At 41.8% G+C, this 19,333-nt stretch overlaps 2 protein-coding genes across 2 annotated transcripts in view; both read left to right on the top strand.

Moving 5' to 3' along the window:
• LOC311144465 (condensin complex subunit 2-like) overlaps window positions 1–7,846 on the top strand; it is a 28,108-nt gene extending 20,262 nt beyond the window's left edge. The window contains exons 11-18 of the mRNA XM_084180491.1: window positions 123–229; window positions 3,581–3,700; window positions 4,892–4,996; window positions 5,206–5,349; window positions 5,574–5,684; window positions 6,813–6,889; window positions 7,176–7,251; window positions 7,597–7,846. Of these exons, the coding sequence (XP_084036617.1) occupies window positions 123–229; window positions 3,581–3,700; window positions 4,892–4,996; window positions 5,206–5,349; window positions 5,574–5,684; window positions 6,813–6,889; window positions 7,176–7,251; window positions 7,597–7,656 (800 nt within the window). The 3' untranslated portion in view covers window positions 7,657–7,846. The remainder of the gene's footprint in view (window positions 1–122; window positions 230–3,580; window positions 3,701–4,891; window positions 4,997–5,205; window positions 5,350–5,573; window positions 5,685–6,812; window positions 6,890–7,175; window positions 7,252–7,596) is intronic.
• A 1,673-nt stretch (window positions 7,847–9,519) lies between these two features.
• On the top strand, window positions 9,520–14,316 carry LOC311144464 (vesicle-associated membrane protein 8-like). Its single transcript, XM_084180490.1, has 3 exons — window positions 9,520–9,753; window positions 12,231–12,386; window positions 12,750–14,316. Exons 1-3 carry the CDS (start codon window positions 9,739–9,741, stop codon window positions 12,936–12,938), a joined length of 360 nt encoding a protein of 119 aa, XP_084036616.1. The 5' UTR covers window positions 9,520–9,738; the 3' UTR covers window positions 12,939–14,316.
• The last annotated feature ends 5,017 nt before the right edge of the window (window positions 14,317–19,333 follow it).

Raw genomic sequence — 19,333 nt, 5'->3', positions numbered from 1 at the left:
TATATGTAGTTTATCTGTGTTTGGGATATTCCCTTAATGGCATTGTCCACTAAATATATCCTGTTCATTCCCCCGTCTCCCTCTCTGTGTGTGTGTGTGTGTGTGTGTGTGTGTGTGTTTAGAGGACAACATGCCTGAGAAGGAGGGTCGCAAGAGGAAGCCTAAGAAGGCCTTTGAAATCGACTTTAACGACGATGTCAACTTTGAAACCTACTTCCGCACCACTAGAGTAAGCCCTTGGTTACTGTCGTAGAAATATTTGACAAAAAAATATCTCTCAAGAAACTGGAGCTTGTGAATCCAAAAATGTGACTTTATTATTGCGTAACAAAGCCGAGCTTGCTCCATGGAACAACTGCTTGCCCTGACCCGGAGCTCTCCTTTTATACAGACACAAATGCATTGTCATGCTTATACAACATACATAGTTACTCCTCTCTATGTGAATGAATAACATCTTTCAGTATCACATGTTGGCTACTCACGAGGCTACGTGCATTTCTCTAAGTGGGGCTTCTGTCTCTTATTAGTGGCGTGACTCAAAAAATTATATACATACGTACGTTAAAGAACAATCACACTCTGTATTGACTATATTCACTATCCAGACATACATCTGGAGTAAAAGTATCAATCATGTTCATTCTGTTTTACCTTTATCATTTCATAACACATTATAAAACATATAAATTAATACTTAAACATGGTTTAAACATGTCATGGCCATAACCCATTCTCAACCACATACATTTAAGCAAATCCCAAAAAGCATCCTCCCAGGACCCTTGAGATTATGTGCATGTGGCTATGTGTCAGGTCATAAGCACAAACAAATGATAACACTAGTTCCATTGTTACTCCAATCTCCACAAAGCCACCACGAGGAGTTGTATCTCCATCACATGTCATTGACATACCCAGACCAGCTGCAGGGAGTTATCAAAAGCACAGCGTTTGCACTAAAGAAATGTTTCTGCTCTGTTTTAACCCTTCAACTGTTTCTCAATCCATAAGCATTTAAGGCATATAGATGTTTAATTCTACAACATATGTACTAGAAAATCATCCATACAGTGGGGGGAAAAAGTATTTAGTCAGCCACCAATTGTGCAAGTTCTCCCACTTAAAAAGATGAGAGAGGCCTGTAGTTTTCATCATAGGTACACGTCAACTATGACAGCCAAAATGAGACTATTTTTTCCAGAAAATCACATTGTAGGATTTTTTATGAATTTATTTGCAAATTATGGTGGAAAATAAGTATTTGGTCAATAACAAAAGTTTCTCAATACTTTGTTATATACCCTTTGTTGGCAATGACACAGGTCAAACGTTTTCTGTAAGTCTTCACAAGGTTTTCACACACTGTTGCTGGTATTTTGGCCCATTCCTCCATGCAGATCTCCTCTAGAGCAGTGACGTTTTGGGGCTGTCGCTGGGCAACACAGACTTTCAACTCCCTCCAAAGATTTTCTATGGGGTTGAGATCTGGAGACTGGCTAGGCCACTCCAGGACCTTGAAATGCTTCTTACGAAGCCACTCCTTCGTTGCCCGGGCGGTGTGTTTGGGATCATTGTCATGCTGAAAGACCCAGCCACGTTTCATATTCAATGCCCTTGCTGATGGAAGGAGGTTTTCACTCAAAATCTCACGATACATGGCCCCATTCATTCTTTCCTTTACACGGATCAGTCGTCCTGGTCCCTTTGCAGAAAAACAGCCCCAAAGCATGATGTTTCCACCCCCATGCTTCACAGTAGGTATGGTGTTCTTTGGATGCAACTCAGCATTCTTTGTCCTCCAAACACGACGAGTTTAGTTTTTACCAAAAAGTTATATTTTGGTTTCATCTGACCATATGACATTCTCCCAATCCTCTTCTGGATCATCCAAATGCACTCTAGCAAACTTCAGACGGGCCTGGACATGTACTGGCTTAAGCAGGGGGACACGTCTGGCACTGCAGGATTTGAGTCCCTGGCGGCGTAGTGTGTTACTGATGGTAGGCTTTGTTACTTTGGTCCCAGCTCTCTGCAGGTCATTCACTAGGTCCCCCTGTGTGGTTCTGGGATTTTTGCTCAGCGTTTTTGTGATCATTTTGACCCCACGGGGTGAGATCTTGCGTGGAGCCCCAGATCGAGGGAGATTATCAGTGGTCTTGTATGTCTTCCATTTCCTAATAATTGCTCCCACAGTTGATTTCTTCAAACCAAGCTGCTTACCTATTGCAGATTCAGTCTTCCCAGCCTGGTGCAGGTCTACAATTTTGTTTCTGGTGTCCTTTGACAGCTCTTTGGTCTTGGCCATAGTGGAGTTTGGAGTGTGACTGTTTCAAATCAAATCAAATTTTCACATGCGCCGAATACAACAGGTGCAGACATTACAGTGAAATGCTTACTTACAGCCCTTAACCAACAGTGCATTTATTTTTAACAAAAAAAGTAAAAATAAAATAACAACAAAAAAAGTGATGAGAAAAAAAAGAGCAGAAGTAAAATAAAATAACAGTAGGGAGGCTATATATACAGGGGGGTACTGGTGCAGAGTCAATGTGCGGGGGCACCGGCTAGTTGAGGTAGTTGAAGTAATATGTACATGTGGGTAGAGTTAAAGTGACTATGCATAAATAATTAACAGAGTAGCAGCAGCGTAAAAAGGATGGGGTGGGGGGGGGGCAGTGCAAATAGTCTGGGTAGCCATGATTAGCTGTTCAGGAGTCTTATGGCTTGGGGGTAGAAGCTGTTGAGAAGTCTTTTGGACCTAGACTTGGCACTCCGGTACCGCTTGCCGTGCGGTAGCAGAGAGAACAGTCTATGACTAGGGTGGCTGGAGTCTTTGACAATTTTGAGGGCCTTCCTCTGACACCGCCTGGTATAGAGGTCCTGGATGGCAGTTTGAGGTTGTGGACAGGTGTCTTTTATACTGATAACAAGTTCAAACAGGTGCCATTAATACAGGTAACGAGTGGAGGACAGAGGAGCCTCTTAAAGAAGAAGTTACAGGTCTGTGAGAGCCAGAAGTCTTGCTTGTTTGTAGGTGACCAAATACTTATTTTCCACCATAATTTGCAAATAAATTCATTAAAAATCCTACAATGTGATTTTCTGGGATTTTTTTTCTCAATTTGTCTGTCATAGTTGACGTGTACCTATGATGAAAATTACAGGCCTCTCATCTTTTTAAGTGGGAGAACATGCACAATTGGTGGCTGACTAAATACTTTTTTCCCCCACTGTATATAGAAACTCATCCATATTACCCCTCCAGTTCTCTAATGATTGTTTGATCTGCACCCAAGAGCATTAATCACTAGTAGGCAGTCACATTCTAAAGTAATAAAGTGCCCGTTTTCTGAGCCGTTGTCAATTACTGTATTAGTCACTTCTGTAAATCACTTTTGATGCTAAAACAGGGGTCAAGTGTCTTGACAATCCCTGCCTATGTGTAAGAAAGTTATGCGGTTTCAAATGTTAGTCACTGCAGCCGAGGAAATGTGGTTTTAGTGGCTATAGGAGTTTCCCCACCACTCACACATTGACTCAAACCGTTCCCTCACCTCTGCCTAATGTGTTCTCCTAGGCTGCTACCACTAACACCAAGTCAGCCCTCAGTACCAGCAACAAGAAAACCACTCTAGCTGCAGACTTCCAGTTCCCCCCTGAGACCCTGTCCCAACTCAGCCTCAAACCTGCCAGCATAGTAAGACCTCTCTTACACCCTCCTGTACACAACAACCAGCATGGAATAAACACAACATTTTGAGCGACATTTTGAGTGAAATGAATGTAACACACACTAGTTGACCCTGTCCTGCGTGTCCATGGTGATACCGGGGAACAGTGATGTGCTAAAACAATGTGCAGCCGCCACCAGATACAGTCAGACCATCACCGTAGCTGACTGGAACTGATATGCTGCTACAACTGATAGAAGTGAAGATTGTGATGCCACAGATGTGTGTTGTGTTCTATGTCAGTAAACGTGTGTTCTGTCAGTAAGCATGGGTGTTCTATGTCAGGAAGCATGGGTGTTCTATGTCAGGAAGCATGGGTGTTCTATGTCAGGAAGCATGGGTGTTCTATGTCAGGAAGCATGGGTGTTCCATGTCAGGAAGCATGGGTGTTCTATGTCAGGAAGCATGGGTGTTCTATGTCAGGAAGCATGGGTGTTCTATGTCAGGAAGCATGGGTGTTCTATGTCAGGAAGCATGGGTGTTCTATGTCAGGAAGCATGGGTGTTCTATGTCAGGAAGCATGGGTGTTCTATGTCAGGAAGCATGGGTGTTCTATGTCAGGAAGCATGGGTGTTCTATGTCAGGAAGCATGGGTGTTCTATGTCAGGAAGCATGGGTGTTCTATGTCAGGAAGCATGGGTGTTCTATGTCAGGAAGCATGGGTGTTCTATGTCAGGAAGCATGGGTGTTCTATGTCAGGAAGCATGGGTGTTCTATGTCAGTAAGCATGGGTGTTCTATGTCAGGAAGCATGGGTGTTCTATGTCAGGAAGCATGGGTGTTCTATGTCAGGAAGCATGGGTGTTCTATGTCAGGAAGCATGGGTGTTCCATGTCAGGAAGCATGTGTGTTCCATGTCAGTAAACATGTGTGTTCCATGTCAGTAAACATGTGTGTTCCATGTCAGGAAGCATGGGTGTTCCATGTCAGGAAGCATGGGTGTTCCATGTCAGTAAACATGTGTGTTCCATGTCAGTAAACATGTGTGTTCCATGTCAGGAAGCATGGGTGTTCCATGTCAGGAAGCATGTGTGTTCCATGTCAGTAAACATGTGTGTTCCATGTCAGTAAACATGTGTGTTCCATGTCAGTAAACATGTGTGTTCCATGTCAGTAAACATGTGTGTTCCATGTCAGTAAACGTGTGTTCTATGTCAGTTGTGTAAAGAGGGCCAGAAGAGGTTGTCTGGAGAGCTGGAAGTCATCGGAGATTACGACTACAACAACGCCAACGACACAGCCAACTTCTGCCCTGGCCTGCAGGTCTGTATTGTAACTCCCGTGTCAGTCTTATACAGTTTCCATGATGTGTCAATAAGACCACATGGTCTACAGAGATATCTAACTTGCCACTATATCATTACCCCCACTAATGCTATAGTTTCAGTAGCTGTTTAGTAGCTCGTTTTTTAATTACTCGGCTAATCTCTTGCTCGTCCTCTCTCTACATATCAATCTGACTCTCTCTATAGGGTGGGGACAGTGATGATGGTGAAGGGTTCAATGGGGGTGCAGATGACACCCAGCCTTCCGCAGACAGTAACCTCATCTCCTCACAAGACAATGACGACGTGTCCACCTATGGGGAGGACGACCTGGTGCCAGAACCACACCGGGTAAGACGGGTGGGCAGGGGAATGGTTATGTGGAGCCAGTGTTCAGCAAGTGTCATGCTCTGAAATTTGTGTAGAAATTAATAAAGACTAAATATTTTCCAAACAAGGTAATGGGTAAACACCAATGTTTTGGCACCCATTGCCTTCTTCAGGGTATAAATGCTCTGAAATGGCAGCATCATGTTTGAAATATTGTTAAAGCCCGGCTTTGCCTTTCATTTCAGGTGAACAAGATTGAGATAAACTACGCCAAAACAGCTAAGAAGATGGACATGAAGAGGCTCAAGAACACCATGTGGAATCTTCTGACTGACAGTCTGGAAAAAACAGCCAAGGTCAATTTTAAAGTGTTTTCATTTCTCTTTTTTTCCCCTCCGAGCTCTCATTGACTGGCTTCTATGGTTGGCAAATATGTTTTTTTCCCTCTATGCCTCTTCCTTGCAGGCCTGGGTAGAATCTCAATTGGTTTTGCTAGACTCATATCGCTTCTCTCCTCTGTCCTCTCCTCACCTGCTTTTGAAAATGGTCAAAGGTAATCAAGGAGTGGAAACAAATACGCTTGTATGAAGTGAGACTCTCCTGCTCCAATTGCGCGTCATCAGGCAAATTACGTATACAGGGGTGGAATCCCAAAATAAATGTGTTAAGTGATAAAAACAAATTTGGCTAGTTTTGAAAGAGATGTTATAGATAAAAGGATAAGTAGCGTTTAGTTTTTAAATGTGTGCATGCTTTTCTCCTTCGAGAAAACAGCTGATTCAAAGGGGGTGTGGCGGATTTTAAAACACTTCCGCGCTAGAATCTGAAAGGATACTCTTGTGCATCCTCTGCTGAAGTAGGTAATCAAGAGGGTGAGCACTCCTCCGTTCGCCTACTAACAATTTGACACTCTCCTCGACCACTGAGTGTCCGGGTCATGGAGGAGTGGACAGACTGTTGCCCAATAGCTGACATGCATGAAGATGGCGACCCCCATGTACTTAATACAAATGCCTCATTTGCAAAGTTCTCCGTATTATACAGTGCTCCCCATTACTCTTGTTTTGTATCTGCATTAGCACAGTAAACTTGATCCCAATTCTAGATCCAAGACTATTTTAAAAAGCGAGAAAGTAGATTGTGCTGATTTATTGGCACATTGAACCATGTCGCGTGCCGTAGTTTAAAAACTGTGGGTATTGCTAAAACAATAACTTACTATCTGAATTCCTCCATCTTTATACACCTTTCGTCATTGAGATTCTCCCCTAGGTTCAAATACTATTCAAAAGCTTTCAAATACTTTGAGCGTTTGCTTAAGTCTGCCAGGAGTCCCAGGTCTGTGGGGTTTGCACTTTTGTATTGGTTCCATTGCAACAGGCAAACTCAATCTAGCACAGATTAAATTTGAAATGATTTCAAATAGTATTTGAACCCAGGACTGCTTCCTTGTGGTTGACAGTGTTATGTTGTGTTCTCAGCAGGAGGTGGAGAATGCTGAGACTTCAGAGGTGTCTGGGGAGAAAGTCTTCAGTCAGACCACAAAGACCCTGCTTCAAAGGTTACCAAGCCTTAGTATCACCACTGGGCCCATTCTCAAATGGCTCTAGTGTTCTTTCTCAGCTGCCATTGAGGAGGATTGTGGTGGATTTTCTTCTTCTTTCCATTAAATTGGTAGCGAGAAAGACATGCATCATTTATTTAGACACTACTGCCAACTGAGGGACTTTGGATGGTGATGGTCCAAACATTCATTTGCTAAAAGGGATTTGGATGGGACTTACGTGCTGATAAATAATGTAATAAAAGCCATGTCTTGTTCTTCCTCTCCTCTCCTGTCACTTCAGCCTGCCCCTCACCATGGCTCAGAACCTGTCTGTGCCCCTGGCGTTTGTCGCCCTGCTGCACTTGGCCAATGAGAAGGTGAGTAGCTACTTCTCTGACTTACTGCACCATGTCATTCCTAAAATAAGTTGGTTCTAGACATGGCTATTACGTTGTCATGTAGCATGTAGTGGTAGTACATATCTACATTATTAACTAAAAATACATTTGGCGCTTTTATTAATTGAGAGGGTTTGTGGAAGGGTTCAATAAACCCTTTAATCTGCACAATATATATTGGCTGTGCTAAGTATAAACTTGATATGAATCTTTCAGATAGTCGTCAGTATCAAGACTGTTTTCACTTGGTGGTTAAGTGTGAATGAAGAGTGAACCATGCCACTCACTCATTATTTGTCAGTTATTGGCTGTTTCTTTCAACAGAATTTGGAGCTCGTCAAGGTGGACGACATGTCAGATATCATCATCAAGCAAGGTCAATGAAAAGGGATAAACGATGGGATTTAAACAACAGATTTCATTTTAATCTTCAATCTGCGTATTCTCAATTTTTCTATGTTCATGATGAATTCCGGGTCATTCATGTCAAGCAAAGGCACCATCACATTTAGGTTAACAATGTAATTTCTAGAAAATGTATAGTAAGTGCCCTTTAAAATGACTCATCTGTTTATTACCTGAATAGTGTTTTAAACATGTTTAACCTGTCCTTTTTTGTTCTACATCTATTGTGTGTAGATACCAGTGAAGGCTGCTGAGGGGAGGAAGGCTCATAATAATGGCTGGAATGGAGTTAATGGAATAGTATCAAACACATGAAAACCATAGGCCACGTGTAGCTCAGTTGGTAGAGCATGGCGCTTGTAACGCCAGGGTTGTGGGTTTGTTTCCCACGGGGGGCCAGTATTAAAATGGCCCCCTGTGGTAAGTCGCTCTGGATAAGAGCGTCTGCTAAATGACTAAAATGTAAAATACCATTCCATTCACTCCATTCCGGCCATTATTATGGGCCGTCCTCCCCTCAGCAGCCTCCACTGGTAGATAATTTAAACGCTTCACTCCTGCCTTCCTCACGATAGTGTAATGTGTACATACCAAAAATAAATAAAAATGTGTTTTTCTACATTACACAGGAATCGGGTACAAACAAAAGCAAACTGCAAGGTAGCTATTTTTAGGTAATGGTTATTTATGCTCTACCTTGTTATACATTCAACTGGCGTCATTGGATTGTAGTGTACTCTTTGCAGCCTTGTCATGAATGTCCCAAACTGCACTACTTTTTTACCAGAGCCCTAAGGGAATAGGGTGCCATTTGGGACGCAAACACAGGCTAAAAACCGGTTGGTCAGGATTAGCAGTGTGTGCGGGCTGGGTGATACCGCGTCAGCATGATTGGTACAGCAGGAGCAGCTGGGATGGGTGGAGTCACTCACTTATTGATCTGGTGGCTATAGGGAGGTTTGCATGCTGATACAGCCTGACTAGTCTGAGAATGTATTGTATGTTGTTACACTGCCTCAATTATCTCTATCACACACCCCATTCCTTATCTTGAATGACACAGTGAGTGGTGTCGCAGTGCTAGCTGTGCCACTAGAGATCCTGGTTCGAATCCAGGCTCTGTCCTAGCCTCTCCCAGTTGGGGCTGTGCATAATTGGCCCTGCGTCGTCCATGGTAGGGGAGGGAATGGCCGGCAGGGATGTAGCTCAGTTGGTAGAGCATGGCGTTTACAACGCCAGGGTTCTGGGTTCAATTCCCACAGGGGGCCAGTATGAAAAATTAAATAATGTATGCACTCACTAACTGTAAGTCGCTCTGGATAAGAGCGTCTGCTAAATGACAAAAAATTTTACTTGTTTTCCATAGGTCTACTCCCAGCATTAAAGGTATTACATGTAATGTAGGCTTACTGTATGAGGAGATTTTTGATTTTGCTTAATGCTTGTCTGTAAGCTTCAAACGGGGGACGAGCTCCGACTGGGAAAAATCGTTTTGAATGGTCATCCAAGTCGGAAACTCGGGCACCTTTCTAGAGCTCCGACCTGAAGATTAATGACGTCATGATTTGACCTAGTTTTTTTTTCCGAGTTCCCAGTTGTTTTGATCGGCCAGACAGCAGATAGAGGGGGTTCATGCGCACAGAGAAGTTGCAGGTAAAAAGGAAACAGTTACTTACTGTAACCCCCAGCATATGAGCACATAATGATGATCAAGAATCCTGATATGTGAAAGTTTGTAGGCCAACCAGCACAATGACATTCTGAGTTGGAGAAATTTTTTCTTACCTGCTGCAGGTGCACCAGAGAACGCCGTGCTCTAACGCCCTCGTGAGGATGCAAAGTGGAAGCAGAAGACAGAAGAGGTGGGTCAAAGCGAAGGACTTTACTTTTAGGGAGAAAAAACAACAACCAGGAAGTTAACGAGCAACAGGAGGGAACGTAGGCTGTTCAACAGGAACATCAAACTCGCATAATCAATAAAAACGTTTTACAAATTGGATGCATCGGGATTAAATAAACTATCATTCTGGTGGCGATAATTAAGGACTGAAGTTTGACAAAATGGATAATGATCTGGTAGGTGCTGATCATGGAATGTTCGGTTTTCTGATGTGTTCTTAAAATGTTTTGTTTTGTTGAACTAGTCTCAGTCGATTACACACAAGAGCTTTCTCACTTGAGAATAAATGTAACAGGTTGGTTGTGAGTGAACAGACGACTGTTAAGCTTACTTACAGTGTGTAAAGTTGTGAAAATGTTCTGTTTTGCCTTCATTCATCGCGCATATTATATCTGACCAAGAGGTCGCTGGCAGTATCGGTTTTGAGGAAGATTACGTTTGAATTGTTTAAATTGTAACGTTTGTATATTTTACATGGCGCCTGTGCACCAATTAACTATTTGTTTTGATAATCACCCCTAATTGTAGCCTATCTATTCCATAACAACAATTCATGAAAGCATATCTTTCAGAGTATGTAAAGAGTCATTATGTAACACTTCAAAGACCTTCGCTTGAATCCTCAGCTGTGTACATTTAAAGGAAATTATAGGAGGATAGTCAAATATACCAAGCTCAAATACTACACCTTACTTTTGATGGGCTCTATGGGAGAATACTGGGAGAAACCCACATGAACTTAGTGTGGAGTACTGTACTTTCCCCTCAGGAGAGGATGCCAAGTTTTGAACTGCCACTACAAGGGGGACTTCAGCTAAATTAACACAAAAACATACATTTGGCCTTTCTTGCCTGTAGCTGGATTGTTCGTTCTGTTCATCTCTGCTACTATGAAACAGTTATTCCAGTAAAATGTTTATTTGTTTGGTAATTCATCAGCCTGTTGACTCAAATCATATTAACGGATACACACAGGATGGAACCTACACTCTTATCTACTTCTCATCTAGATCTGAGTTTAGACTGTTCACAAGAAGTGGGCAGGTTGGTAGGCCTAATATTACTTGCCTGGTGTCAGTTACCTGGGTTGTATGGTCTTGGAGGGTAGACTGTAGACAGACCACTTGACAGTCTCTTCAGCATCAGTTTCTCCCAAATCCATTAGCAGGATGCAGTCCAGCGTTTACCCAAGAATTTGGTTCTGGGTTGAGGTTCAGAGATTACTTAAACATGTTTGTCTGATCCATGAGTCAGTCCACAACATCCATGAGATGCACTTTACAACAAAAGAAAACGGAAGATAGTCATGAAAATTAAAACCTGATACATTTTCATTTGCACATTGTTACTGACCAACATGTGAGGGGAAATGACTTGGCATTTACAAGTACATTTTAGAGCAAAGTGGAACACAGATCAAGTGCTTAACCCCTGTTCAACATGTTTGGCATGAGAAGGAGTTGGCATGATATCCCAAACAGACTGGCACTTATTTACTGACCTAAGATCCACAATTCATCTCAATTATTTCCTCATTTATGTCAGCGAAGTGGTTATCTATTTGATGCATATCTGTCAATAAGGACAGAACACAGCCGTCATGCCGAGGTTGTGCTGTGTGTTGTTGTGAGTTTGGATTTCTAACCAGCTGAAGGACTTTCAAAGCTTCAAAAAGGCTTGCTTCTCAAGTATTTGAATAAGAAACTGTGTAATACTGTATGTAGCCTACTAGTCTCTCTAACATCAGTGAACTTCCTTTGTTTGTCAGTATGTAATGTTTCTCTCTTGGTGGGACTTGTCATTTGATAGCAGTCTGCCATTCAGTGGGCCTCATACAGGCAAGCCCTGTGCCGGGAGAAAGCAGGTTATGCGGGAGGAGACTGAGAACAGAGGAGAAAAAAAGAGGGAGGTAGGGAGCCAGGTTGTGACGCAGCAAAGCTTACAGTTTCCTGGAGACGCCTGTGTTTTTTGAGCCAGTTAGCCTGCTCATGGGGTTTGAAAATGTTTTGCAACACGCACACTCACTCCTTTCTCTTTGTCTCACATACAAAGCCTAACACGTCAGCAACATCTAATCGAGTCTTTTGCACTTCAAGTGTAGTGAAGTTCCTCAGCAAGCTAACTGGCTCTGGGTGTCAAATAGAGTGTGTCAAATAGAGCATTTCCCTTACAGGCACCTTCAGACATGTACTGTCAGTCAATTAAATGTGCCTATTTGAAATATATATTCCTGACATGCTCCATTGGATCTTGTGTGCATCTATTATTTTTGTGCAGGTCTTACATGATCATTCAAAGGCAGCTATGACTTGGAGATATGACATAAAGATATGATGGACATTCTTCTGACTAGACTGTAAAAGGTTATTTGAGAAGTGATACAGGTGTAAATCTTTCCCACAGGGTCCTCTTCTTACTGTTGTTAATGGATTGTTGATAAATCTTTATAGGAATAAGCTACACCATAACCCCAGTCAGTCCATTGGCAGCGTTTGAGTACTTGAGTCCTTTACCCTTGGCTTGATGGTCTATATTTCACACAGATATCCTCAGTTTATGAAAACACGTGATGGATGGCTGCTGAAGTGTATTTTGGTCATTGACCTCTCTCACACTCTCTCGCCCCCCTCTATGTCTGTCTGTCTGTCTCCAGGAGCAGGGAGAGGTGGTGGAGCAGGACAAGGTGAGGACCCTGCAGTCTCAGGTGGAGGGAGTGAAGGACATCATGACCCAGAACGTGGACCGGATCCTGGCCCGGGGAGAGAGGCTGGACGACCTGATGGGCAAGTCAGAGGACCTGCAGGCTGGGGTCAGTCAGTCCTACAGCACTGTTCCATATCTCTATACATCTCTGTTCTACATTGTATATCTCCTCATCATATGCTCCTCACTGCATTAATTTGTCCTCACTTAACATCTACTATAACGTCATAGTTAATCCAAAGTACATCCAATGATGGATACCTAAAGTATTCAATGGACCAAAAGAGTGAACCACGGTGTGGGTTTGTTCAAGGTGTAAATTAAAAAAAAAATGTAATTGCAGACCACAAACTCGCTGAAATGTGTAGCCTACCAATCTGCAGTTTACAAAGCATTGATTACTGCAAAACGCTGCAAATGGTAGGACTTCTGTGAGCGTGTTCCTAGTAGCATCCCATCTCTCCCTCAGGCTGAGGACTTCAAGCACACGTCCCAGAAGGTGGCTCGCGCCTACTGGTGGAAGAACATGAAGCTGTGGGTGGTGATCGTGGTCATCGTCCTCGTCATAATCCTCATTATCGTACTGCTCAGCACTGGCGTCATCCCAACCAGCTCCCCTGTTCCCCCACTTCCCAAACCTACTAAAAGATCAAACTAGTAATGTTTTTCCCCACTGTGTTTTAGCTGAGCTGGTTACTAGAGAGGATGTTAGTGGGTTTTTTTGTTTTGAAAGATGGGGAAAAATTAGCTGCAATGGTATAGTGAAAGAAAGGGGGAATTGAAAGAGGGAATGGAGAGAGAACCTGAAGAAGCATGAGAGCCTTTTGACCTCTATCATGACCTGATAATCCATCATACACAAACTGCGGGAACTCTCTTGTCATGACCCAATGAAGGTTCTCATGGTCCCTGTACTCAGGCCTTGGAAACCCTGGCTAACTCCAGTCAACTTGCTGTGAGAGAGGTGGAATTGAACAGCTAACAACTCCCCCTGCTGGTCCAAACGAATATCTCAAGCTCCTAGGACTGCTGTCAGCCATGTCATAGCTTTGTTAATGTGTTCCTCTCATAGAATAGGCCAATGGCTTTCAGATCAATTGAAATCAATTGTAATTCAGCAATTGCTCAACTATTTCTTCCCACTTAAGCCTTCATCCCTCAAATTAATTCATCCAGATAATGAAATCTTAACTAAATTAAAACGGTTAATTGCACCGTAGCTTTTGGTAGACCTACCTGTATTCTTTAACTACTTGTGCGTTTTAACTTAGCCCACTGCCCACTCCAATGTTACAATACCAGCCAAGCTTTGGAGAGGTCAAGGAGTTAACTCCCATGCTTGTATATAGTTTTCTTACCTGTATATACATTTGTAAAGCACCCATATGGGGCCCTAAACCATCCCAGTAGTGTAACAATTAGGTTAATTTGAGGCTATTTATTAATGTTTTATTTTTCTCATCCCTACTGAACATCTTTTCTTTTTTCTTTTTCAAATGACTGTATTAATGTTGTTTTTAATCAACAAAATCAATGAAGGAGAATGATATTACATGCTTGGATTCAAAAATACCTACATGCCTCAAATGCCTATTACAATATTTGTATAATGGGAAATTATTGAAATTACATATTGCCTTAATTCTTTAATTAAAAGTATGACAAATCCATATTTTTGCTGTTTATCATAAGGCTGTCACCATAATGTGCCTCGCTAGAGTCCGATGAAACATATGTGTTACTTTCTCCCCCCCCCCCCCCCCCCCATCCCATCCTTAGGATTGTATTTAACCCACTCAGTGTCACACCTCTATTTGAATCCCCTGCTTCTGGCAATGTGGGAAACAGAGTCCTATCAGTAGATATGTGGGTTAGAGATATAATTGTATTTTAGACCGGTAGGATGTATTGGGAATTTGGGCCAGTTTCAATTGCTATAGAATTATATTATTTTGTTTTTCATTCATTGATTAATTGATGGAGTTCAATCATATTATGTCTGATTAATTATACAATAAATAGAATTTACACACGCAGTGATTTTGTTAATTCCTCTGTTATCTCAAATGGTTTCTGCCTGATCATAGCGTCACAAGAGGAAGACACAGTACACTAACACAAAAAGGTTGGTAGAGTTGCTGAAAGGACCATGGGAAATTACTTAGATTGTTTTTACTGTGTTCTTACTACTGGGATCACTCAATAAGATAAGGGGAAACAAGGAAGTCTTGAAGTGCTTTCTTTGTGAATTAGCAGAACAGAATAGTTGAGCCATTACCAGAACAGTCAATGTTACCAGAGAGTTTCTGCCTGATATTTTAAACTAATATTTAGTATCTTTGGTGGAATCATTAACAGTATTTTCTTGGACTCTATATTTGATTTTCCAGTGGGCCTAAATAGTGCTTACTTTTAGCATTTTTACACACCATGCATGGACCACACCATGGGTCACCATGCATAGACCTCTCCAAATCTCCATCAATGTGTGATATCTCACAGCACAGATCTCAGACGGGAAGAGGGATGAGGTTGCTTGGATGTGATCTACAATGTAATCTTTAATCACAATGTCTCAAGTGTTGTACTGTATGATGGATCACAGCAGTTGGAAATCTGATGACATGATGTTTCACAATACCACTGACTCAAATTTGACATCCTCTTTACTCTTGTTTATCTCCAACAATGAATCTGATGGTTTTTAACAAAGCATGAAAAATGCACATATTATATTAACATGGAGCTTCTCACATTAAACTTTACACACATGACCAATCCTCATGTGTTTCTGAAACAACAGATTCCAATGTAAGAAAGTGAGAGCCCATTTATACTAGACAGGAAATGGTAAGTAGGCATTCTGTCCGGATTCTGTTTGGAAGTCATATTGCTGTGACTAATGCCGCGTTTAAAACAACTGGGAACTCTGAAAAATACGAGATCAATACGTGATCTTCAGGTCGGAAAGTCGGAGCTGTAGAAAGAGGCCCAAGTTCCCGAGTTGGAATTCCGAGTTGGATGACCGCTCAAATAGATTTTTCCCAGTCGGAGCTTGTTTTTTTCAGAGTTCCCAGTTGTTTTGAACGGACTGAAGTCGGAAGTCGGAGATTTCAGAGTTTCCAGTTCCGAGTTCCCAGTTGTTTTGAACACAGCATAACACCATCCTGATTTCTCCATATTACACAATGATGGAGAGGGAGGCCAGACTGGACTGAATATGTTCTTTGTGTTGGTGTGGAGCGGACCCAGAAGTGACCCATTGTAAACCGGGCCTGAGAGAGTCTGTTTAGTACCACACGACATGGCACAGCCTCACGTGGTGGCTGTCATCTGCCCTCGTACAGAAACAGACTGGCCATAGGGCAGTTCGGGTAAATGCCATGATGGGCCGGTCCATCTTTAACCAAGTGGACCAGTCTAAATTGGGGGTTTTGCGCATAATGATCATTATTGGCCTAATAATGGGGTCTCAAGGGAAAAGAATGGGCAGTGTGTTAGCCACTTTGAGGTCCCAGTCCGTCCCTGCCCCACTACACAATCAGGGGCCCAACCCTGGGCACAGTTCTAGTCTGCTCTGATAAAGCCAAGGCAAGGAACCAGGGTTATAGCTCTTATTCATGTTTACCATTAAGTCAATGTTGACAGATGGCGGCGATACAGAGAAAATCCTGCCTCCCCAGGTAACCTATTTATTTTTTCTTTATTACAATTTCAGTTAAAGGACAGTTAATGAAAATGTATGAAAACGTATTGTTAGTGTTGCTTTAATGTCATATAGGAGGACCACAGATGTCCTGCGTGACCTTGATTACAAACATACCAAGCATACACATGTACAGTGCACTCTAACAAAAAGTGTGGTTTCCGTTCACATGCATGTTCCTGTTTTGCTTTTATGTCTCACAATCCTGCTGAAGTAATAAAATAATGTGCATTCAACTCAGTGATCAAATTACTCAGACTGCAAGTCCCTACTGCAATGTTGGGCAGTCCCTAGCAAATGGAATATACATTTTTTTGTTTATTTAACTGTGAGAAAAGCTCTACTTCCTCTCACTGGTATTACTTCACTTTCAATTTCATGTTTCTTTTTGTAATTGTGGTTTGTGCTCTCTTACTCCACTCCTCCCTTCCTCTCTTATATGTCCTGTTTAAAAGTTTAATATTATGACTGTGTTATGTCAGTTGTCATAAGTGGAATGTAGGTTTTCATCAACTGTAACTCTTATGGCTAGCGTTATTTATTATGTATTATAACTGAAGTATAACTAGAGTAAGGACATCACACATTGACCTCTTTGGGTTCAGCTAGAACGATAAAATAGTATTAACAGAACAGGGTGGACACTAGAAGAACAAGGAATTTTGGATAGAAGTCGGTCGCCTATAACACCATGTTTTCAGAGCCATTGGTGACAGTGAACACAGACAGGGACCCCATTGTTTGAGTTTTGGAGCCTGTTGAATGGCTGCCAAATTGTCCTAAAATTTTACATTTCATATTGTGTGTTTTTTTGTTTTCATTTAAGTCATTTAGCAAACGCTCTTATCCAGAGCGACTTACAGTTAGTGAGTGCATACAATATTTTTTTATTTTTCATACTGGCCCCCCCGTGGGAATCGAACCCACAACCCTGGCGTTGCAAAGGCCATGCTGTACCAACTGAGCTACATCCCTGCCGGCCATTCTCTCCCCTACCCTGGACCAATTGTATATATAATTTACAAGACTCTTCAATAGCCTAGTAGATGTTTAAATGGTATAGGCGAGGTGTAAATTGTTTCCCTTTCACCTCGGAAGTCTGATCGAACGTCAAATACCCCATCATTTAAATACAGTGACGTAAGGCCGCGACGTCGGTAGTAGTGTGGGAGGGTGTCACCCGACCCGACCAGCAGACTGCAGTGAAAGCGTGACCAGACCAGGAAAAATAAAGAATATCGACTAAAAGAAAGATATAAACTAACTGTAATCAACTGCAAATGAGATAAGTTTGTGATATCTGAAAACCATCTTGGATAAACGCAACATTTGTTCTGACACAAACGTTTATGCCAAGACGCGCCTCTCAATGCATTGGGTTCGGTGACAGCTTTGGACAGGAATAGAGATAGTGACGGGAGAGCAATGGTAAGTTTAGATATTTTTATTTTCAGCAAATGAAATAATAAAAAATAGTATATTTATATGTTTACGTTTTCATAATTTAGTTTCTGCACCTCTATTGCACATACACAGGTTGGAAAAAGTACCAAATGATCATACTTGAGTAAAAGTAAAGATACTTTAATAGAAAATGGCTCAAGTAAAAGTGAAAGTCACCCAGGAAAATACTACTTGAGTAAAAGTCTAAAAGTATTTGGTTTTAAATATACTTAAGTATCAAAAGTAAATGTAATTGCTAAAATATACTTAAGTATCAAAAGTAAAAGTATAACTAATTTCACAAACCAGACAGCACGGTTTTCTTGTTTTAACATTTACGGATAACCAGGGGTACACTCCAACATCATTTACAAACAAAGCATTTGTGTTTAGTGAGTCTGCCAGATCAGAGGCAGTAGGGATGACAAGTGCGTGAATTGGACCATTTTCCTGTCCTGCTAATTGACATTTTAGTCATTTAGCAAATGCTCTTATAATTAGTGAGTGCATACATTTCTCATACTGGCCCGCCGTGGGAAACGAACCCACAACCCTTGCGTTGCAAGCCCCATGTTCTACCAACTGAGCAACAGGAGAATTGCTAAGCATTCGAAATGTAACAAGTACTTTTGGGTACTTAAAGTATGTTTACTTAAGTACTTTACACCACTGCACATACAGTACCTGTAGGCTAAGAAGCATTTTTTTGTTGTTACTGTCACTACATTAGGCTACAGCTGGCATTGAATTACATTAGACCGTTTTCCCACATTGAACTTGACTGATTTTATGTAACCTACACCTTATTTAAAGGCCATGTGCTACAGTTAATTTGACTTTTAAATAATCATGTTTCTTTTAGTTTTGGATTTGATTTATGCGAGATCATACACAATTCAAACAAATTCATGCAAATAGATTATTTTATACAGACCACGTGAGTATTTATGAAAATGGTTTGTGAGTGTCATTAGAGGGTCAGGTTAATAAGTTAGAGTAGCACTCAATCAACCAAACTGAAATGGTTAGATATGTTTTATTATGCTAGTTGATGAAATTACTATGTGTATTCTGTGGATAACAGTTATAGACCCAAGTCTGTTAGTCTATCCTATAAATATCTGTAAAGTGGAAGAGCAGACTATCCCTGTCCGCTTGATTGGACTAGACATGTAAAAATAAATATTGTTGATTTGTGAGAGGGGGTTTCCTAGCTAAATGCCAGGTACTCTCATTGAGGCTGGAGTGAGTGAGGAAGGGAGTGAAGGGAGGAAGGAAGCAAGGAGGAGAAATGGAAAAGGCAGCAGTTCCTGTGTTAAGATTTTGTCGCCGGTTGATTTTTAAACACAGACTATTGCTCAGCTATGAAAACTTAATTGGTGGGGTGAACTAAAACAGTGAAATGCATATCCTCAAAGTTTATGTTTAAATCCAATAGCCTATTCACCATATTACATTTTAGCAGACACTCTTATCCAGAGCGACTTACAGGAGCAATTAATTAAGTGCCTTGCTCAAGGGCACATCGACAGATTTTTCACCTAGTTGGCTCGGGGATTAGAACCAGCGACCTTTCGGTTACTGGCACTACGCTCTTAACCACTAAGCTACCTGCCGCCCATATTTACATTTACATTACATTTACGTCATTTAGCAGACGCTCTTATCCAGAGCGACTTACAAATAGGTGCATTCACCCTATAGCCAGTGGGATAACCACTTTACAATGGTGGGGGGGGGGGGGGGGGGGGGGGTAGAAGGATTACTTTATCCTATTCCAGGTATTACTTAAAGAGTTGGGGTTTCAAATGTCTCCGGAAGGTGGTGAGTGACTCCGCTGTCCTGGCGTCGTGAGGGAGCTTGTTCCACCATTGGGGTGCCAGAGCAGCGAACAGTTTTGACTG

The sequence above is a fragment of the Coregonus lavaretus genome (assembly GCF_964263955.1).
Source record: "Coregonus lavaretus genome assembly, chromosome: 17".
NCBI lineage: Eukaryota > Metazoa > Chordata > Actinopteri > Salmoniformes > Salmonidae > Coregonus > Coregonus lavaretus.
Note: the sequence above shows the minus strand (reverse complement) of the source record. Positions and strands in the feature narration are given on the sequence as shown.

Excerpts from the sequence above, each read along its gene's own strand:
- LOC311144464 (XM_084180490.1), top strand. Across the intron at positions 12,387-12,749 it reads CAGAGGACCTGCAGGCTGGG|GCTGAGGACTTCAAGCACAC; the intron begins GTCAGTCAGTCC and ends TCTCTCCCTCAG.